At 28.1% G+C, this 24,509-nt stretch overlaps 1 protein-coding gene across 4 annotated transcripts; it reads right to left on the bottom strand.

Annotated features, from left to right (window-relative positions):
• Nucleotides 1-5,584: 5,584 nt before the first annotated feature.
• LOC107438675 (dimethylaniline monooxygenase [N-oxide-forming] 2) lies at nucleotides 5,585-20,567 on the bottom strand. 4 transcript variants are annotated; one of them, XM_043039106.2, is made up of 4 exons: nucleotides 20,428-20,567; nucleotides 16,652-16,756; nucleotides 8,098-8,748; nucleotides 5,585-6,748 (listed from the first exon to the last, which is right to left on the bottom strand). In XM_043039106.2, the coding sequence occupies exons 2-4, from the start codon at nucleotides 16,652-16,654 to the stop codon at nucleotides 5,795-5,797; spliced, it is 1,608 nt and encodes a 535-aa protein (XP_042895040.1). In that variant the 5' UTR covers nucleotides 16,655-16,756; nucleotides 20,428-20,567; the 3' UTR covers nucleotides 5,585-5,794. The 4 variants fall into 4 exon arrangements, with proteins under 4 accessions (XP_042895040.1, XP_015906490.3, XP_042895041.1 ...); XM_016051004.4 differs by having other exon boundaries at nucleotides 8,098-8,736; XM_043039107.2 differs by lacking the exons at nucleotides 16,652-16,756; nucleotides 20,428-20,567 and adding exons at nucleotides 10,953-11,057; nucleotides 14,778-15,330.
• Between the last annotated feature and the right edge of the window lie 3,942 nt (nucleotides 20,568-24,509).

Here is a 24,509-nt window from a genome sequence, read left to right as displayed (position 1 = left end):
AAAGTTCTTTCATGAATCAATCGAAGCGGGAATGCTTTTATTGTAATAATTACCTCCTTACTTGTAACAATTTTTATTAATTTGTACAGGTCTTTTTAAGCGTTTTTTTTAATTGTGTTTTCATGTCCTCAAAAGTTTTCGTTAATAAAAAAATGCATTTTGTTTTATTAGGGGAAAATCAGATAAGGTAGTGTGGCTAAGATTCGAAGATCTATTGGAGCAAAATTGTTCGACCTAGAAACTGTCAGATTTAATGAAATCATTCATTCTTCAACTGTGAACATTAAATCATACCTGAAAATTCATAGACGTAGAGTGAGCAAAAAAAAAAGACTTTAATCTGGATAACTTTCGTTCTAATGATCAAATTTTCACTCACTAAGTGTCAATCTCAATGTATCTATCTATACGGATGGTAGCACCACGTCGGCAGTGGAATTTACAATATATATCCTTCTGAAGTTCACGAATCAAGATCACTAAGAAATCCAGATTTCTGTTCAGTGTTTCGCAGTGAACTTATTGCTATTCAAACAGGTCTGGAAAATATCAGGACTGAGCCACTTTTGGCAATGTCTGGATCTTCACAGACAGTCGTAGCTGTATTCAGCACCTGAGCAATTGGGAGAAAGTAACGGACCGGGCTGGGGTCTCTATACTTCGCTTATTAAATGCCCTCTCAGCCTCCCATGACATCCATATTCAGTGGATACCTTCACACGTGGGTCTTTTTGGCAATGAACGTGTTGATAAGTTGGCAAACGAAGGTCCTTCCCTTCCAACCTCTCCAAACATGACACTAACTTACTCTGAATTATTTTCTATCCGCAAATCTAAAGTTAATAAAGCTTGGCTTATTCCACCAGATCACAATTGGTATCCCCGCAAACGTCCTGGAGGAGCCCTTGACCTTCAGGATAAACGTGCCGGCCAAACGGCTACCTGTAGATTGGTCAGTGGGCATACTTGGTCAGTGTCTCACTTTCAGTGGACAAATTAAACTTTTTCCATCTTGAAAAAATTGCAACTCCAGCGAGACTAATCCTCCCCATCTACTTGATTGTTTGGATTTCACCATGGAAGAGGTTCTTGAGAAACCTCTCCATTTCCTCAATGTTTTGAAGACTCGCTGTCTCATGGATCTGGTATAGCTCCGCTATCCCAACTGGGATTGGAAACAACAACAATCTTAATGTTGTCTGCAGGGGACTTCAAATACGTTAATTATTAATTGGTAATTATTAGATAAGTTATAAAACCAGAGAAAAAGTCCTTTCTCTCAATAAACATATTTTTTTTTACATATTTGGCTTCTTAACCTTCAAAATATAGGGGGTAGCTGCTATCTGCAAATCATGTCCCTGATCAGATAAGGTTTATCAGCAAGTTTGGTCCCCTTTATTTTAATTTCTCTTTTTGTGTTTTTAGATATATCTTTAAAAATAATTGAGCAATTTCAGAAAACATTGAACCCATTCATGAGACCCGTTTACCCAAAGATAATTTTATGCAAACAATAAATTTTCGAGAATTTTTATAATTATTAATAATTAAATGGTTGTGAAAAAATCTTGAATTATGAGGCATAATACCTATATTACTCTACGTATTTCTTATGCCCATATTATTCTACGTATTTTTTTATTGTGAAATCTAAAGCTCCAACTTTTCTTTATTAGTGAAGGCCGAAAAAAATTAAAATTAATTATGTTTGAAAGAATTTACAGACAATGCAGAAATAATTAAATTAGATGATTATTAACTAAATGATATTAACTTCACGCGTTGTCTGAAATTTCATTAATATTTTTTTTCTGCCAATATACGATTTTAAATCTTTTTTTAACTATAAAAAATGATGTTTTTTTTTATGTCATCTGAAAATTTGCTTGAAATTCAGCTAAGAGATTTGAAAAAATCAACAACATTGCATTGAACCTATATTGAGTTTTATAAAAGCATGTTTCTGATAGAATGGGATTATACGTCGGATTTTTTTAAAGTATATTTTAAGTTTGTTCATTATATATTTGATATAATTTAATTGTGTGTACGTATGCATAGTTTTGGAATATCGTATTCATATATTTCTTCAATATATACTTTATTTTTATGAACCAATTATAATTTAAATGAAAATATGCATTTTATAAAAGGTATCGTTATATTTTCTTGAATAAAATTTAAATGTCAACGATGATTATCTAAAATCATGCCTCGGTATTTTATATAACTACAGAAAAAATAGAGTTTCCGAGTACGTAGCGTACACTTTTAAACATCTTAAATTTCTTAACATCTCAGTTTTTAAACGTCTTAATCTTAAAAGAATTTTTTTAGTTATCTTGCCGAGCATGCTTTACAGAACTATTTATATTTTTGCACTTTTCAAACTCTTATTCTGCACGCTGCCACGTAGATTTCATGCTCAATAATACACTAATAAATTTTTTAGTACTTTATATTTATGTAAAGTACTTAACGAAATAAAGCTTAGAGCTGTTGGCAGTTGAGAATTAAACCTTGTTAAGAAATTGAGAACATTCTACTGCTTCAAAATTGCTCGTTGTGAAACATCTGACTATATACTAAATATACTATTTTTTTTGAAGAATGAAGATTAATTAATTATTGATTGCTTTTTTTTATTGTTTCTTATTTATTTGAGAAATGAAAAGTAAATGCGTATATGTGCAACGCAGAATAAAAAAAAATAATTTTGCTCCGCTTTTTAATTGGACAAAATATTTTTGAACTGCTATTTTATTTTGACGTTCAAACTTATTCTCACCCGCTAACATTAAGAAAATTTCTTTTTTAAAAAAGATAATGTTAAGAAAATTTGCTTAAAAAAGCTGTTAATTTTATTAGACAAAAGTAATTGATGTTATTATAGTTGTTAATATTATTATTATTATCTTTAGCGCAATTCACGAGATATTGTTGTATCAGAAAAATGCTCGATATTCTATCTTTCTTTCTTTTTTTTTGCAAATAATAAAACTAGAAAATTATGAAATTTTTTTTTTAGAATCATCAACTCGAAAAATTCTTCTTTTTTCGAACTTACAGTCATAACCATTATCCTGCGTAGAAGGTTTTTTATAAATCGCCTTAAGTATCAGTAAACATTGTCACTAAATGAATAACCCCAAGAAACTGAAGTACAAAGATCAAAATTTCATTTACCTCAAAAAACCAGATATTAGGAGTATTTGAAATTGATTATTGAATATTGTGGCGAATATAAATGCAGTAAAATACATTTTTTTCTTAGTTTCGCTGTCATCGTTATAATTTCTGAGGGATCTTATAAACTCTATTTAAAAGGTGACTGTCATCATGTCAGGTATGTATATATATATATANATATATATATAATTTAAAATAAATATTACTAATTAACTGCTTATTATTACTAACTACTAATATTATTAACTATAAAACTCATTTAAAAAAAGCAACTTTGCATTAATAGTTTTTGTAATTATGCTAATAACAAAAAATGCTCATGGCGTTTTTTGCAGTAACATGAGGGAAATGAATTTTATTTTATTAATTCTGATTTTTTATGAATATTTCTTATGAAAACATTTCAGAAACATTTTTAATTCTTTATTTAAAATAAAAAAACACTTATAATTTGCGTTTGCACAAATTATAATTTACATATTATGTTGTGATATTTTCATTAACTCGTAACTGCTTGGCAAAAATCATTTCTATTGCTAATTCCAAACACCTAAAAATTTCGCTAAACTCTGTGTGTCTTGCTCTCTCAAAATTGCATTGCAACTTATAATTTAATATTTGAAGGCAATATGACTGGAAACGTCACATGTGGTTACGTTCAGAATGCAAAAACAGACTCTCCGAGTGTTTAAAAACATGTACTAAGGCTACTAAAATTACTAAGAATATTTTATTTATTAGCTACTGAGTTATTAATCTTGGAAATAGGTGAACGATTCGACCACTTACAATGAAATATATATTCGAAATTCAATTTTGAATGATTGCTCTCGTATGATTTAAAGATTGGCAAAAAATTAAACAATTCCAAGTTTTATAAAAATTTTGAAATACGTAGCTTTACATCTATCACTTCCGAAATTTTCATGGAATTAATGACTTTACTAAATTTCATACTTCAATATTCAAGGCCAATAACTTGCTTTTTACTTAACTTTAAATCTTTATTTGCTCCTCCAAATGTAACTTTTTCACTAAATGTAACTTATTTGTATGAAAGTTAAATAAACGGATGCAGTACAAAATTAAATTCACTTTCATTTATTAGAATCTATTTCGTAAATAACAGACTCTCATAATAGATTTCAAATTTTAACATTAAAATATATGTTAAATTTTATAAGGATATATTAAATTATATTAATAACATTTGTTAGTGAGTCATTTGGATCTGCATTATGTTTATGCATTTATTTATTATAATGCATTTATTTAAAATCATGTAAGAACATTTTCTCCACTACAACAATTATAATCAAAATTTTAAAATTCCAATAACTATATTTATAGCACGAATTCGAAACAGAACCTGAAAAAAAACTTTATTTATATGAGTTTATGCAAAATATATTGCCTTGATATTATAATTCAATTTGATATAATTTACTTAAAAGAACGCTTTTCGATTCTGATTATTATATATTTTTTATGTATAACTAAAAATATTCATTTAATTAAATTTGTAATAAATAAATTAATTAAAAAAAAAGAACTTACAATTTGCACAAAAAATAGCAACCTTGAAACTGTCTGAAACAGAAGTAAAGAAATCGGCAGACAAACAACGAAGTATGTAAACTTGGAATAGATGTTTGAAGATGGGTGGGAAATGTAAAGAAACTTTTCTCTCCTTGTCTTAAAAGGTGAGACTTCCGGTAGTAACTAAAACAATAAAACACATCCACCTGCAACTTATAACTCTCCATTAACTGTGGAGAAGACTTCTTCCCCCATTCATGCGCTGAAAAAGTTACAAGCCCACTAGAAGATCCGAAGTTCGGATGTGACAACTGCTATCACAGTCCATGCGAAAAAAGTTTTAATTTTTTTAAAATGCATTGAAAAACTTATATTTTAACTCATATGAAAAACTTATAACTTATAAACGTATATTTCAATGATATAAATTGTCCGTTAACATACCATGTCCATAATTGAAGAGCTTGGTTGGGGAAGGTTATAGGTGACTCTTCAGTGAATTTAGAAATAGATTTTCTAATTAATGTCTTATTTACACCACAGTAGAAAAAATTTTACTCCTCTCAGACAGCTGAGCATTAAATGCTTTTTTAATCCGAAATTTAACACTTTTACAGTGTTACTTGGTACCTTCTAGGTCTAATATTTTAAATAACCCCAATTTCAAGTTGGAGATGAAATATCAGTAGTATATAAATTTCTTCACGTATCATCCTTCAAATTCTATCCTAGACGTAATTAAAAAAAAAGAAATTTCAAAACATTTACAAGTTTAAGGTTTTAATCTTTAATTTCTAACATTTTGTTAAAATAGTGTCTGTGTGCTAAAAATAATAATGAATGAGCACCAAGATAATTTAGAGTAATATTTATTAAAAACATGAGAATGACACGTTTTGTAAATTAATCAATTACAGATTATAAAGGTGTTCAAAATAATAGATTAAAAAGTAAATTGACATGATTCATTAAGACACTAAAAATGTTGTAAAAATAAATTAAGAACATCTGTTTTCTGACATGAAAAAAAAAACATTTTACGAATGTTGGTAAAACACAATTTTCAGATAAATGGGAAAATTTGCAGTATCTTCTTAATCAAAACTATAAATGGGTGCTCCAATCTTTTAGTCAAGTATCTTTTCACAGGATAGTGCATTCGCTCTTCGCATGTCATAATGGTTTGCCTTGCTCCCTTCCAGGAATGTGGGCCTTCCAGCCTATACTGGTAAGAGAGATGAGGTCCAAAGGCTAATTTTAAAAACAGTGGTGGGTCAAAAAAAAGTAACTTTAATAAATTCGGTTTCACTCCTAACTTAGCTGCTATATCCTCTAGATATTGGACATAATCCACTCTGATAGTTTGCTTATGGCTCGGGGCATACCTAGACAAATTTAAATTATGCTTTGCTTTAATATCTCTCATCATTTTATTTCTTGTAGGAAGAGTTCCTTTTCCTGAAAATATATGAGCTGCCCATCTGGTCTGCATTTCGCCCAAAGGAAATCCTGGACCAAATGGAAGAATGAAGCCAATGACCGCCAAAGTTGGGTGTTTTAAGTGAGGTGGCCACATGCACTTATACAAATCTATCCTGCCTTCTTCATTTGCAATAATATCCTTTTCCAGAAATGGAAAAGACCATGTATAGCCTGTGGCTATAATTACAACATCTGCTTCTGTAACTTCGTCCTCATTGGCAAAGATGACGCCATTTTCCGTAAATTTGGTTATATCTTTCTTTTGCTTTACAGCACCGGTTAACATTTTAGAGCCAATGTAATCATTTATCACTGGGTCCTTAGATAATACGTGCCATTCTGGCATGACAGTTTGCCACCTGTGGTTAAATTTTTGATCTATTATAAGGTTTTCAATTAACCAACTGACGATATTAATTGGAAGTGTATCAATTAGAATAGTGAAAAAGCGTCTTAAAACAATATAGTCAAATGGGTAACCCTGTGGTCCTGCTCGGGCTATGATGTGTGATCCAGATCGAGTACTTATATACACCTGAAAGAAAAATGGAAATTTAAACACAATTTAAATACAATTTATGTAAGGAAATCCATTAAAAAAATGTTTTTTTCTCTTTTTTATATTTAAATATTTAAAACTATTTTTCCGTCACGGCGATTATAGTTGTCACAAAAAATACCGATATGGAAATATCACTTCTACAGGTAGTATTTTTCTTCATTAGTTTAAATCCATAAATTTTCATTCAGGATTTCTCACTTTGATTATTTTTATAGCAAACTTTCAAGCATATAAGTTGTTCTAATACGAAAAAAACAAAGAAATATTTTTAATTAATTTATTCTATCTTGTAAAATAACAGCATGAACACAAGAGTCTAACGAATGCCTATTTGTGTTTTACAGTTTTAAAGTTTTTTTGAAGTGATAAAACTAATGCTACAAAACAAATTCCACAATTTGATCCTCTAATTGCTTGAACACCTATGTTTTTCTAAAGTTTATTTAACAACTATGTAGCCTCTCAGAGTTAAAATTAGTGCAATATCCATGAGTGCAATATCCTTTGTATTAGCTGAAGTTTTGTATGTTTCTAATATAGTGATCGAGAGTCATGGTTGTACAAGGGATAGAGCTTTCGAATCCCAATGAGTTGATCCAGGTTCTAATCTCAGTTCTGGCTAGTTGATAAGATTTATTTTCTCGGCTCCCATTGACCACAGTATTATATTCTCAGTATTATTTTCAGTATTATATTCAGAAATATTCTCAGTGATAGAGGAATCATGGGTCAGTTCTCCTAGTCATCGGGTTAACCGTGTGAAGTCTTCATGGTTTTTCTATCCAGCTAACGTAAATGCGAATAGTTTAAACTTGTTTATCCAGCCTGTCTTGATCCAGGAGTCCCTTTTTCTTCAGAGTTTAGTTTAAAATTATAAGAACACTGAGATAGTCGTGAACTCAAGGTTAGGTCTGCTGTTCAACGCTAATAATAAATATAAAACGAAGCTACTGATATTTGGTTGTTTCTTTCTTTTATTCATTTCCAATAAAATAACTTCAAAAACAGGTGTCAAGCATGAAAAAAATTACTTAGACTGAAAAATAGTCATTTTTTAGTAAAAATTTCAATAAATAAATAAAATACTGCTTTTTTTTTCTTTATGTTACAGTAAAATTAACATCAATTTTATTCTAGATGGTTCTTATCTATAGTCCAAAAGTTACTGAAACTGATTTCTTGCAATATTATATACCAAAAGATAAAATTGCACCATCGTACGAAAATTGGCATGGTGTCAAAAAAATCTATTTGTGAAGAAGTCATAATAGTTGATGTAATAATAAACAATAAACAATCAACCATAATGATTTATATCTTACCTGTTTGGCAACACTGCTGATTTCAACTGCAGCATCCAATCCAGAACAACCCATTCCGATTACAACGACATTTTTATTTTCAAACTTGGCAACACCTTTTAAGCTGTGTGTATGTATTATTTCACCTTTGAAATCCTCCAGTCCTGGATAAGATGGCCATTTAGGACGATTTATATGTCCAACACAAATAAGAACAGCGTCGTAAATATCAGATACAACGTTTCCAGTTAAGGTGTTTTTCACAGTCACGCTCCATCTACCGGTTTCTTCATAGTCTAAAGATCTTCTCACATCTGTAACTTCAGAATTAAAACAAACATGCTTTAGGGCATCGTTTTTGGTGGCGTAGTTCATTAAGTATTCATAAACTTCGTGGTGTTTCATGTAAGTATTGTATTCTTTCTTTGGCGGGAAGTTACTGAAAGCTCCCATTTCTTTACTGTGGTTAAGTATTGTAGTTGGCATAATAGATGGGACACCAATCACGGACTCTTCCCTGTAACACCAAGTGCCTCCGACTCTGTCAGTTTTTTCGAAGCATACCGGCTCTAAATTCTCTTCTTTTAACATAACAATTGAAAATAGACCAGAGAAACCGCCACCAACTACGGCTACTTTCTTTCTCGGTGGATCCATATCCTGTAAAAAAGACTGTTTACCAATTATATATATATATATNTATTTCACAACACTATATATATATATATATATATATATATACTGACATATTCCTTGATATCTTAATATTAATCCAATATTTTAATATCCGATTAGGATAAATTTAAAAAAAAACATTAGTGATTGGAATACCGGAATGAGGTACTTGATTTTTAAAAATATTAGTGTATGGAATATTGAACACATGTATGGTAAGCAACTGCAATTGCGCCCCCTCAAAAGAAAAAAAACACTAGTGTGAAGATTACCAGACAAGTGTGATTATCAAATTAATATCAAATCATATCTTGAATAAATTACTTCTCATTTATATTTTCTTACTGAGTTGTAATACACCTGACTTTCATTTGATTTTTTTTCAAATTCTAATTATTATTTTTCAAATTCATTTAATTATCCATTTCGTTACGCTTAGCATATTTATAAAATGTTGTTACTTTATTTAGAGTACATATTTATTTTTTTAAAACAAAATGATCTGCGTTACTGTGAAAAATATTGAAGTTTAAGGGGGGGGAAATCAATGGTACGAGGGTTGCTATTTATATTTCAGGCCTAATAATGAAAAAACAAATATGTAGGATCGAAATTGGTTTTATTGTTTTTCAAAATATTCTCCATGATGATCAATACACTTTTGCATGCGTTTGAACCAATTTTCAAAGCACTTTTTCCAGTCCGATTGAGGTAATTCCAAAACATGCGTTTTGAATGCATCAACCGCTTCTTTGGGGGTCGAAAATCGTTGTCCACTTAATTTATTTTTGATGTGTGGGAATAAGAAGAAGTCATTGGGTGCCAAATCAAGGCCGTACGGCGGATGACCCATCAGTTCGATCTTTCGCTCCGTCAGAAATGCCTTTGTTTGAGTCGATGTGTGAGAGCTCGCATTGTCATGTTGAAAAATGATTCGCCTCTTCTTCTGCTTTTTTCGAATTTCTACGATGACTTATGGTAAACAAATGGTCGTGTACTATTCAGAATTGACCGTCCTGCGTTGCTCTAACGCCACTGTTGCCACATGACCCGTTAATGCCGAAGAAAGAGGCAATCATTTGTTTCGATGTGCTTCTTCCTCGAACAACTTTTGTTGGTTTTGCCTCGTCCTTGAAGACCCATACAGTCGATTGCTGTTTTGTTTCCGGCTCATATGCATAGATCCATGATTCGTCACCTGTGTAGATGTTAGACACAGCCTTTGATGTACCTTGAGCGTGTTTTTCCAACATTTCCTTGCACCAATAGACACGAGCCTTTTTTTGAGCGTTTGTCAGATTATGCGGGATCCAACGCGAACAAATTTTTTTTACGCTCAAATGTTCATGCAATATTTTATTGATGCTAGTCATACTAATGTCCAAAGACGCCTCTATCTCACGGTATGTCACATGACGATCTTGCTTTATCAGTTCACGCACAGCATCGATCTTTTCTGGCACAACAACGGATTTTGGACGACCTGCACGGGATTCGTCCTGGATCGAACATCGACCACGATTAAATTCGTTATACCAATTTCTTACAGTGATGTAGGATGGCGCTTTATCGCTGAATTAAGAATGAAGTTCATCGAAGTACTCTTGTCTTGATTATCCACGTCGAAAGTTATGAAAAATAATGCACGAAAATGTTCACGATTCAATTCCATTTTTTGAAAGAGAAGAACTGAAGACAATTTACTGTCAACAACACAAATGAAGCTATAATGGTAAATTGTATGCTGAATTTATGTTTAAAAATATCAAACTTTCGATTAAAATCGTCTGCGGTTGTCTAGCAACACTTACTGTTGCCAAGACCAGAAATATAAATAGCAACCCTTGTAAATGAGAAGCAATCACCGGAGTTTCTGAGAGGAGTGAGCAAACTACGGAGCCTTCTAGTGTTATAAAAGCTTCTAAATTTCTTTTAAATTGGTATCAGAATAAAATCATATAAATAATTAAGTATAATTCTTATTTTTCAGTTATAATTCTTAATATTAATGCAAATCACTTTTAAATTCTTTATTCATAATATGTTCTGATAATTTATATGAAACTTTACAGAAAAGTAAAAAAATTATCATTTATAAAATAATTAAAATTTTAAGTAACTTACATAATTTTTTACAATAAATAAGAATCTTACTTTTATATCTTAGATAAATTAAATTTTGAAATAGATTAAATACTTACCATTAAAGTAGATTTGTTTATGATAGACTATTTCTGTTTTCTCAAGTTTTCTCTTTTTTCAAATTTTCTCTATTCGCAGATAGATAACTTTACTAGCCTAAAGTTCTGGAATAAATATTAAATATTAAATTAATTAGTTGGTTTAAATTTTTAATAGCTAAGCATATAATGATGTCAAGATGAATTAAAGATTCATAATTGTCATTGACAAACATTTTAGAAAAATCATCAGCACCACGCTGTTAGCGAGTTAATTCAAATTTTAAGGAGAGATGAAATGGTCAAGCTAAGAAATTTTTCTTATAATTAACGATAAATTTCATTATTGCATAAAATATTTTTAAACTGTTTTATGAAGAAAATGAAAAAAAAATATAATACTGATTTGACAAGAAATTGACAAGATGCTTTTGAAATGAAGAAAATATCAAAATTGGAAGTAGTTATTTTTTTTAAATTTTGAAAGATTTATAAAAAACACGAGAATTAAATTTTAATTTTTGGAATCCAGAATGATGACGCCTGTAACATGATTATAAAATAAGCAAAACTAATTATTTACACAAAATCAAGCAAACAAACATCATGACAAATATCTTTAAAATTTACAAAAAGAAAATGTTATAGTTTAGTTTCTATAATAGTTTTTATTAAATTAATTATTTCGATCTCCAAATATGAAATGTTTTTCAAGTTATTTCGATCCCCATTTTTTAACAATTTCACTTAAAAATAAATGTTCATTTACTCTTTTAATTCTTTTATTAAAAATATTGGGAAACATTCGCGAAAGTAAAATGTGGGATTTTGTTAAAAGAAACAGAATTAAAATTCAATTTTATGTTTCATCTTACGAGCGAAAACTACATTAAAAAATTGGGTATCGGAACGACGGTATTAACTAATATAAGCGATTTAATGCCTTTCTTATAAAACTACTTTTTTTTAATCGGGAGAAGCTAGATTATATTTTCTAAGAAAAACGTTTTTATGCCGTCACATTTTCAAAAGTTTGTTTATACTTCTAATAAATATTGCTTTTAAATTTAAAAATAGACTTGTTTGGTAATTAGCGACTAGTTTAAACCATTTAAAATGTTTTATAGAAAATTACATACTTTTTTCTGCTATTAAATGCTTTACAGATGGTTTTTCATCTTCTAATTATAACTGTTAACTTCTTTTTTCTTACACCTGTTTTATGAACAGGGTTTTACATTTTATGGCACATGAAAAATAATTACATTTGATCAAAAATAAATGAACAAATAAAAGTAAATAACAAAATAAAGTAAATAAAAAAAGAAAATTAAATTAAAAATAATAATTTAAAGGCGTGCCGCTTTACTGTTGTTTAACAATACTGAATTTTTTCCAAAATCACTTAGCCAACTTCACAGGGTAATTTTCATCTCTAATTATAACAACTTTTAAGAGTAGGTAGATAAAATGTTACTTCGTAAGTGCATTTTAATTATTTAGTGAAACATATCTTTGTGTTGAACAATTATCAATATGAGCTTTGGTGGTGATAAAAATGCAAATTGAATGATAAACTATTCAACTTTGTCATAAAATACAATGATTAAAGGTCAATTAGAGTTTAAATTTATTATAAAACAATAAAAATTGTTTCACATATGTTGTTAAATCGTTTAAAAATAAATAAAAGTTTTTTTCAAAACCTGAAATGCAATTCTGCTTTTCTTATCAGAAAAAAAAAATTTGATCGGAAACAAGTATATTTTTGGGTCAGATTTTATAACTTGAAATATGATCTTCACTAAATTAGCAATTCAACGTTCCAGTTAAGGTTTCATCTTTTAACGTTTCATCTTTGGTCCTTAAATTTTCTGAGAAAGTGCAAAAATTCCATTCAATAGATTTTGAGAATTCATTGTACTCATTTTACACTTTACGCAATCTATTTATTTAAATAAAAATGTTATAATATGAGTTTATTATATTAGTTTGAAAGTAAATTTACACTGAATATTTACTACAAGAAAAATGCTTGTAGTTACTCTTGAATAGCTTAGTCAATGTAAGAACATTCATAGTGAAATTTCGAAAAATACAAAAAAAGTATTTTTTCAGCATCACATAACTACGTAATTTTCATTAATATAAAAATTATAATGTTTTTTTTAATTCCTTAAAATTACCATTAAGTGAATACTCCGTTGACTTGATTAGCTACTCAAAGGTAAGGCATATCTTAAAAAAAATCTCTTAAGAATTCAAGAATCAGGTTTAAGTGACGACATACATTGGTAATGAAATTTAACAAGCTCTGTGAGATTTAATTTTCTGTGAGAGGCCAAAGAAAAAGCAATTGAAATATAAAAATTATCAAAAATAATAAATTATTAAATTTTTTTTAACTTTTAAATCCACGTAGAAAAATAAATAAAATAAATAAAATAAATAATATATTTTATTTACTTTTCTACATAGGGAAAAAATTCTGATTAAATTATCCTACTGTATGAAAAAGGAAATTCTGTTAATAAAAATCAAAATATACAGTTTTTAAACCATTCATTTGGTAATTGAAAATGCTACCATTTTATGGCATTATGATATTTTTCTTTTGTGTGTTCAACACCAGTTTTTTTAAAAATTTTAATTTAATTTATGTACAATCACTTAATATTACGTAATCATATTCTTATTCACTTCTAAATGTACGCTGAAAATTGAATAAAAGAATAATTATATGCAATTTCAGATTAAATTGAGATTCCGCTGCTTTATTTATTTACATCATACTGGATTCCGTTGCATAAATGATTAAAGACTGTAACCGACTAGCGAAATCAAATAAAGTTTTATTTAATGATTCGCTTTAGATTCCTTTATTTATTTATTCTTTTTATATTAATATATTCGAAAAAAAATTTGTTTATAATTTTTCAACAAACTGCCAATTGTTGATTCAAACTCATATATCCTAATATAAATTATTAACTAATTTAAAAACTAATTGAAAAAGTTATTTTAGTTATTGCTACTAGTTATTAAAAGCAATTATTCAGAAATTTATTTTAGAACGTAATTATTTGACGTATATTATTTACTCGGCTCATTAGAATAAAAATAAGGAAAGAAATTTAAAAAGAAATGAAAAATTACTTTAAAAAAGTAGACAAAGCATGCAAACATTTTTGATGTTTAAATTGATTAATAAGAGCGAAATTCTCGATATATTAGGGCTTTCAGATTTTTCTAAAAATTTACAATAAAAGTACAAAGAATTAAAAGTAAGTCACTATTCCAGCCACTTATATTTCAATTAATATAGTTATTATTTTCCGGCAAAATGATAAAAATGCCGACAGAAATTACATTTATTTTACTACTGGTTTTCCTCGTTAGATAAATTTAAGTATAGCTTTTACATTGTTTGAATGTAATCTCGAATAATTTGCAAATTTCTACAAGGCAAAATTTTATTTATGAAATAAACAATGTAATTTGAATAGGAGATGCATTTTTAAATATTTTCCTCTTAACCAGATATGAAAAAACTATATTTACATCTCTTAATTAAATATAAATGCGAAACGTGCTTGTTCAAATTCAAAAGATTTATTTTCAATAGAAATATGACTTATTGTAATAAATTTTACGAAAATCGAAATAATAACAAAAATTAAGATTAATGGCACCCGTTTTTCAATAACTCATTCCCTGATAATATTTTTTGAATTTTAAACGCAATACACTTAAATAGCGTATTGAAAATTTAAATTGCAATTTTTAGAAAGATGTTTTTAATAAAAATATATCATATTATAAATATATATATATATTAAAACTTACCTAAATGCTACCATTTAGTGTATAAGTCAACTGAAAATCAATAACAAAGATGCTAAGATGTTTCTTCGAATGACACATCAAACAAACTGATCCTTTGCATGTCACACTAAAATATTAATCCAATTCCAAACAATAGAAAAAAAATTGTTTTTGTTATCCAAGGAAAACACTTATCTCTATTAAAAAAGAATACCCATGCAAGTGAAAGTGTAAAAATGAGAACTTTTTTACGAGGAAATGTTACAAAAACAAAGGAAATTGTCTAACCAAGCATAGTTAAAAATTTCTAGTAGTTTCTAAATGGAAAGGACAAATCCTCTTAAACAATAGAACTAAAGTTGTTTTAAAATTATAATGTTCCTTAAATAAGGAGTTTTAAGTTAAATGCTTTAGTAGTTAGGTGAAGACCACAAGAAATGAGCTTGCTATTTCGCCAAACAAACTTGACATCGATTGCAGTATTATTTCTTTTTGCCATTGAACTTGACACGCTAAGTTTCAATGCTATTCATTTATCCCTGCATTTCCTTTAAAATTGGTTGGTTTTTGCAATGAAAGTTGTTCAAGAAAGTAAACTGTTTGAGAAATGACATTTAAAGGATATTATAATAACATACGTTTGACGTCATTTTAATTGATTTAGTTGTGATTGTTTTTCTCGTCAAAAGTTGATAGTTTAATGAGAGGTTACTGACATTTTCAAAGACGTCATGTAAGAATGGATTTGGTAAAACTAAAATTAGCAATATGTATTAAAACATAGCATTAAAATTTGCATATTATTTAGTGAGTTAATGTAATTTTTAAGAATAAGATGATAATTATTTAAAGAATATTTTGGTCTTCACTTGATTAAATGATAATAAAATTAGTTAATAGTATTTATGTTCATAATATTAAGTTAAAATTTTTTCTTAGAGTAATTATTTTAACACTAGAGGAACCACAGTGGTCCTTTTTTCCGCAACTCAATTTGAGAGGCATTTGGACCTAAATTAAATATACCAGCTTAATTTACTTTAGTAAATTTTTTAAACTTTTTAAGATCATCAAAAGCTATTAAATGAAATTTTATTCGAATATATAATGAACGCATAAAATGGCGATTTACTTAGGACGACCATCAAGTTGAAAATAATTGATGTAAAGGCTTTATCTTTATTTTATTCGAGGGCATGATTGACTAGATAGCCACTGAACAAGTTTTTCATTAAGATAGTCNTAGAGATTACCGGAGAAGTGTGATTATCAAATTAATATCAAATCATATCTTGAATAGATTACTTCTCATTTATTTTTTCTTACTGAGTTGTAATACACCTGGCTTTTGTTTGATTTTCTTTTCAAATTCTGATTATTATTTTTCAAATTCAGTTAATTAGCCACTTCGTTACGATTAGCATATTTATAAAATGTTGTTACTTTATTCTACAATAATTTATATTTTGAAAACAAAATGTTCTGCGTTACTGTGAAAAATAGTGACGTTTAAGGGAGGGAAAAATCAATGGTAAATGCGAAGGAATCACCGGATTTTCTGAGAGGAGTGAGGAAAAGCGGAGCCTTCGAGTGTTATAAAAGCTTCTAAATTTCTTTCAAATTTGCATCAGAATAAAATCATATAAATAATTAAATATAATTTATTTTTTCAATTATAATTCTTAGTATTAATACAAATCACTTGAACCGATAATGAAAATCGTTATTTACAATATGTTCTGATAATTTATATGAAGCTTTCACAGAAAAATAAAAAAATTGTCATTTATAAAATAATAAAAATTTTAATTAACTTACATAATTTTTTACTATAAATAAGAATACCTCTTTTATATCTTAGATAAATTAAATTTTGAAATAGATAAAATTCTTACCATTAAAGTAGATTTCTTTATGATAGACTATTTCTGTTTTCTCGAGTTTTCTCTTTTTTCAAGTTTTCTCTATTCGCAAATAGATAACTTTACTGGCCTAAAGTTCTGGAATAAATATTAAATATTAAAAATATCTTATACTTAAAGATAAATTTTATTATTGGATAAAATATTTTTGAAACTGTTTTATGAAGAAAATGAAAAAAAAAATATTATACCAATATGACAAGAAATTGACAAGATGCTTTTTAAATGAAGAAAATATCAAAATTCTAAGTAGTTATTTTTTTTAAATTTCGAAAAATTTATAAAAAAAATCCCTGAATTAAATTTTAATTCTTGGGATCCAGAATGAAAACTCCTGTAATATGATTACAAAATAAGCAAAACTAATTATTTACTCAAAATCAAGCAAATAAACATAATGGAAAATATCCTTAAAATTTTAAAAAAGGACTTGTTATTGTTTGGTTTCTATAATAGTTTTTATTAAATTAATTACTTCGATCTCCAAAAATTTTTTTAAAGTTATTTCGATCCCCATTTATTAACAATTTCGCTAAAAATAAATTTTCATTTACGCATTTAATTCTTTTATTAAAAATATTGGGGAACATTTGCGAAAGTAAAATGTGTGATTTTGTTAAAAGAAATAGAATTAAAATTCAATTTTGTGTTCCATCTTACGAGGGAAAACTACATAAAAAAATTGGGTATGAGAACGAAGGTATTAAGTAATATAAGCGATTTAATGCCTTCCTTATAAAACTACTTTTTTCAATCGGGAGAAGCTAGATCATATTTTCTAAGAAAAACATTTTTTCGACGTCACATTTTCTAAGAAGATCCATCCTAGACAGATTCGTACATTTTTCGAAAGTTTATTTATACTTCAAATAAATATTGCTTTTAAATTTAAAAATAAACTTGTTTGGTAATTAGCGAAGAGTTTAAACCATTTAAAATGTTTTATAGAAATTTACATACTTTTTTCTATATTAAATGCTTTACAGATGGTTTTTCATCTTCTAATTATAACTATTAACTTCTTTTTTCTTACACCTGCTTTATGAACAGGGTTTTACTTTTTATGGCACATGAAAAATAATTACATTTAATCAAAAATAAATGAACAAATAAAAGTAAATAACAAAATGAAAGTAAATAAAAAAAGTTTAAAAAAATCATTTAAATGCTTGCCGCTTTACTGCTGTTTAACAATACTGAATTTTTTTCCAAAATCATTTAGTCCATTTTAAATGGTAATTTTCATCTCTAATTATAACAGTTTTTAAGAGTTGGTAGATAAAACATTCTTTGTAAGTGCATTTTAATTATTTAGTGAGACATATCTCTGTGTTGAACAATTATCAATATTAACTTTGTTGTTGATAAAAATACAAAATACAACTATTCAACTTTGTCTTAAAATGCAAAGATTAAAAGTTAATTAGAGTTAAAATTTAGTATAAAGCAATAAAAATTATTTCGTATATGCTGCTAAAAAGTTTAAAAATATTTTAAAAATATTTTTTAAAACCTAAAATGAAATGCATTATTTTGTACCCATGCATTATTTTGTACCCATGCATTATTTTGTAGACAATGCATTATTTTGTAGACAATGTTAAAAACAATTCTAGTCTGCTTTTCATATCAGAAGAAAAAAAATGTTTTGATCGGAAACAAGTATATTTTTGGGTCAGATTTTACGAGTATATCTTGAAATATAGCCTACACTAAATTACGAGTATAACTTGAAATATAGCCTACTACAATTCAGCGTTCCAATTAAGGTTTCATCTTTGGTCCTTAAATTTTCCGAGAAAGTGCAAAAATTACATTCAATAGATTTTGAGAATTCATTGTACTCCTTTTTCATTTTACGCTTTACATAATCAATTTATTTAAATAAAAATGTTTTAATATGAGTTTATTATATTAGTTTGAAAGTGAATTTACACTGAATATTTACTACAAGAAAAATGCTTGTAGTTACTTTTGAATAACTTAATCAATGTAAGAACATTCATAGTGAAATTTCGAAAAATACAAAAAAGTATTTTTTTCAGTCTCATATAACTACGTAATTTTCATTAATAAAAAAATTATAATGTTTGTTTAATTCCTTAAAATTACCATTAAGTGAGTACTCTGTGGATAAGTAAGTGAGTACTCTGACCTCTTAAGAATTCAAAAATCAGGTTTAAATGACGACATGATGTAATGAAATTTAATTTTCTACGAGAGGCCAAAAAAAATCAATTGAAATATAAAATTTATCGAAAATAATAAATTATAAATAAATTTTTTAAACTTTTTTATCCACGTAGAAAAATAAATAAAATAAATAAAATATATAATATTTTTTATTTACTTTTTTACATCGAGAAAAAATTCTGATTAAATTATCGTACTGTATGAAAATGGAAATTCTGTTAATAAAAATCGAAATATACAGTTTTTAAACCATTCATTTGGCAATTGGAAATGTTACCATTTTACGGCATTATGATCATACGTTTCTTTTGCGCGTTCAACATCACTTTTTTCTCTTAAATTTTTTTATCTAATTTATGTACAATCACTTAATACTATGTAATCATATTCTTATTTCTTTCTAAATGTACGATGAAAATTGAATTAAGGAATAATTATATGCAATTACAGAGTTAAATTGAGATTCCGCTGCTTTGTTTACTTTCACCATACTAGATATAAATATTATTCCAGTATGGTAATAAGTATTCCGTTGCGTAATTGATTAAAGACTGAAGCCGACAAGCGAAATGAAAATAAAGTTTCATTTAATGATTCGCCTTATATTCTTATATTTATATATTTTTTTTTATATAAATGTATTCGAAAAAAAATATGTTTATAATTTTTCAACGAACTGCCAATTGTTAATTCAAACTCACATATCCTAATATAAATTATTAACTAATTTAAAAACGAATTGAAAAAGTTATTTTAGTTATTGCTACTAGTTATTAAAAACAATTATTCAGATATTTATTTACGAACTTAATTATTTGACGCATATTATTTACTCGGCTCATTAGGATTAAAATAAGGAAAGAAATTTGAAAAAAGAATAAAAAATTACTTTAAAGAAGTAGACAAAGAGTGCAAGCATTTTTGATGTTTAAATTGAATAATAAGAGCAAAGTTTTCGATATAATAGGGCTTTCAGATTTTTTCTAAAAACTTACAATAAAAGTACAAAGAATTAAAAGTAAGTCACTATCCCTGCCACTTATATTTCAATTAATATAGTGATTATTTTCTGGCAAAATGATAAAAACCCCAACAAAAATTACAATTATTTCACTACGGGTTTTCCTCCTTAGATAAATTTAAGTATAGCTATTATATTTTTTGAATGTAATCTCGAATAATTAACAATTTCGACAAAGCAAAATTTTATTTATGAAATAAATAATGTGATTTGAATAGAAGGTGCATTTTAAAATCTTTTAATCTTCCCCAGACATGAAAAAAATATATTTATATCTAAATGCGAAATATTTATATATAAATGCGAAACTTATTTGCTCAAATTCAAAGGATTTATTTTCAATAAAAATATTACTCATTGTAATAAATTTTACGAAAATCGAAATAATAGCAAAAGTTAAGATTAATGGCACCCGTTTTTCAATTTTAAACGCAATACACATAAATAGCGTATTGAAAATTTAAATTTCAACTTTTAGAAAGATGTTCTAAATAAAAATATATCATATTCTAAAAATATATATATTAAAACTTACCTAAATGCTAGCATTTAGTGTATAAGTCAACTGAAAATCAATAACAAAGATGCTAAGATGTTTCTTCGAATGACACATCAAACAAACTGATCCTTTGCATGTCACACTAATATATTAATCCAATTCCGAACAATAGAAAAAAAATTGTTTTTGTTATCCAAGGAAAACACTTATCTCTATTAAAAAAGAATACCCATGCAAGTGAAAGTGTAAAAATGAGAACTTTTTTACGAGGAAATGTTACAAAAACAAAGGAAATTGTCTAACCAAGCATAGTTAAAAATTTCTAGTAGTTTCTAAATGGGAAGGACAAATCCCCTTAAACAATAGAACTAAAGTTGTTTTAAAATTATAATGTTCCTTAAATAAGGAGTTTTAAGTTAAATGCTTTAGTAGTTGGATGAAAACCACAAGAAATGAGCTTGCTATTTCGCCAAGTAAACTTGACATCGATTGCAGTATTGTTTCTTTTTGCCATTGAACTTGACACGCTAAGTTTCAATGCTATTCATTTATCCCTGCATTTCCTTTAAAATTGGTTGGTTTTTGCAATGAAAGTTGTTCAAGAAAGTAAACTGTTTGAGAAATGACATTTAAAGGATATTATAATAACATACGTTTGACGTCATTTTAATTGATTTAGTTGTGATTGTTTTTCTCGTCAAAAGTTGATAGTTTAATGAGAGGTTACTGACATTTTCAAAGACGTCATGTAAGAATGGATTTGGTAAAACTAAAATTAGCAATATGTATTAAAACATAGCATTAAAATTTGCATATTATTTAGTGAGTTAATGTAATTTTTAAGAATAAGATGATAATTATTTAAAGAATATTTTGGTCTTCACTTGATTAAATGATAATAAAATTAGTTAATAGTATTTATGTTCATAATATTAAGTTAAAATTTTTTCTTAGAGTAATTATTTTAACACTAGAGGAACCACAGTGGTCCTTTTTTCCGCAACTCAATTTGAGAGGCATTTGGACCTAAATTAAATATACCAGCTTAATTTACTTTAGTAAATTTTTTAAACTTTTTAAGATCATCAAAAGCTATTAAATGAAATTTTATTCGAATATATAATGAACGCATAAAATGGCGATTTACTTAGGACGACCATCAAGTTGAAAATAATTGATGTAAAGGCTTTATCTTTATTTTATTCGAGGGCATGATTGACTAGATAGCCACTGAACAAGTTTTTCATTAAGATAGTCCCCCTCCTGCTCTCTATTGCTCACCTACCCCTCGTAATTATTTACGCAAGTGTTAAATTGTTTTTATTCAGATCGCTTCAAGATATGAGCTCACAATCAGATTAGAAATATCTAATTTGCCCTACCATTCGAAAAAGGGTAAATTTTTGAGAAAAAATTGATTTGTTATTTTATAGCAGGGGGAACTAATTAAATTCAATAAACAGTCCGTTCCGTTAGAAATTACGTACGTTAAAAATTTATTTAGTGCATGACTGTAAAATTTAGATTAAGTCTCTGGCTGACTGTGAGACTTGAGATAGTTTGTTTTAAACAATGAGATATATCTAAGAAAACATGCCGTTATATTTTGTTAAGAAAGAAATATCCTAACAGACTTTTTTGCTTCTTAAAAAATATATTTATTTTTTATGGTCAAAAAGAATTTCAATAGTTGTTATGATACGGCTAATTATAGAAATATTCTATCACTTAGCGAAGCTACGGCTACATTGCGCGTTTTCTTAAATAATTTAGAATAGGATCAAAATCCTATTATTATAGTTTATCAATGGAAACTAATAAAAAAAGGAAATGTTTGCGTCTTAACTACTTTACGTTTTATGGACGTATTAACGTAGTCTATGTGATTAGAAAATTTCCCCTAAGATAGAACTTCTTTTCCTTGTGTAAATTCGTTGAGCATAGATGTGATCCGTAGAAAAGCTCCCGATTGTAAACAACAAGATCAATTTCTAGAATATGGCCAATTTCAATTTGCAACTGGTGTGGTGGCTCGCTCAACAGAGAGAGCGTTCGCCTTGCATTAAGGTGGACCGGGTTCAGATCCCAGCAATGGCAGGTTGATACGAATTCGCCACCTACTCGTACCGACCACAGAGCTGACGTAAAATATCCTCAGTGGTAGACGGATCATGGGTTAGAGTCACCTTGCTATCAGGCAAACTACGGAAGGGTTTCGTGGTTTTAATCTCCATGTAACGCAAATGTAAGTTAATTCCATCAAAAAGTAATCCGCGAAGGCAAATTTCTTCCATTACTTAATCCAGGAGTTCCTTTGTCCTCTGGATTGGGCTTAACATTACAAGGCTACGGAGATGAGCATTAGTAGTCGTAAAGAAGAATTGAATTCCTGTAACTACTCTTATGACTTGGTTAAGTTGATTTCAAGTTTTTTGGATAATAGCATGATTGATATCTTTCTAATGAAGGATATCAATCTTTCTATTATGCAGAAATAGATTGAAGGATTAATATTCACAGTGAGAAATTGGAGAGGCTCTTAGCAAGAGGAGTTCCACAGGGATGACGTTTTGGACCGATCTTATGGCTACACATTAGTAGTCGTAAAAACAAAATTGGGTTGGCTGTTCACCGATCGTTATAAAATAAAAATTTTAAAAAAATGCAACCTCAATTATTTTCAATTTTCTTGAATTTTAAAAGCTTGATAACTCTCCACAGATTTCTTGATAGTCAACTTTTGCAACGAATTGAGATTATCATGTTTTTTCTTCAAAGAAACTGCTTGCTCCCTCCCTGACTTTTTTTAAACTACGAGTAATAAGCGTCGTCAATATTCTTTTTGCAGATAGAAAGCAAAAATGTTCTGAAAATGCTTAGAAATTTTCGTTAGTAATTTTGAGTTCAAATCATGTGTTAACATTTACAACGGTACGTAACTGATTTATGTTGGGTTTTCTTTCTTTGTAGGAAATAAATGTAATTTTTTATATCTAAGAAAAATAATACCTGCAGAATGTTAAAGTTATTAAAAATGACCTTTTCTTATTTTAATAATGATATTAGAATTAAAAATCAAATATTTATGCTCATTTTCTTATTAAAGTCAAAATGACCGCAATGATCGCTCTAGGCAAATAAAGTCTTAGGTCATTTTAGTGTTGAAGCAATAGTCAATAGATTGGTAGTCATTAGTTGTAGTAGCTGTTTTCTTAATTTATAACCGTCTTTGAACAGCCGACCCAATAATGGGTATGCAACTACCAATGTTAAACTCCGTAGCCTCGCAATTTTGAACCCAATCCTGAAGACAAAGAAACTCCTGAATCAAGTTTTAGAAGAGATTTGCTTTCCTAAAGGATTTTTTAATAGAACAAATCTGCATTTGCGTTGCATGGAGAGGAAATCCACGAAAACCTCCCACGGCTAGCCAGACGGTAAGGGGACTCTAACCCATGATCCGTCTTCCACTGAGGATGTTTTACGTCAGCATTGTGGTGGGTGCGAGCCGGTTGCGGATATTGTATAAACCAGTCATCACTGGAATACGACCTCGGTTAACCTCATTGGGAGGCGAGCACTCTATCCCCTAAGCCATCATGGCTCCTGTAATAGTTAGAGTATTCAGGATGTCCTATAAATATTGTTTTGGAGTTAAGGTAAGGCATATCATTTGGACAAGCAATTATATAGCAACATATCGCCGTAAACGTACTTATATGCTGCACGTATTTATATACTGCTCCATTATCAACTAGCTGTTCAAGCGCCTTTGAATTGGTACTGTTATTTGCAGAAATTATGCTATTTTTCCTTGGTTTCTTGATCTCTAATAATTATTGTCGAAAGTTGCAGAAAAAAGGGTCAGAAATAATTGTTTTTAGCTGCAAATTAATGAATTGGAGGTAAACTTGTAAAGTCTGTCAAATTAGCTTTCTTATACGCATATTTTATAAATAATTAAATAATTCAAATTCAAATAAATCAATAAATCAAATAATTCGAATAATTAAATTCAAATAAATAAAATTTTACCTGTTACCTCTGATTTTTAATGATAGAAAACTGTCCTGATAGGATACTAAAATCTCAATTACTTACATATATATATATATATA

This window comes from Parasteatoda tepidariorum, chromosome 4 (genome assembly GCF_043381705.1).
Source record: "Parasteatoda tepidariorum isolate YZ-2023 chromosome 4, CAS_Ptep_4.0, whole genome shotgun sequence".
NCBI classification, from domain to species: Eukaryota; Metazoa; Arthropoda; class Arachnida; order Araneae; family Theridiidae; genus Parasteatoda; species Parasteatoda tepidariorum.
This window is presented reverse-complemented; position numbering and strand designations above follow the sequence as displayed.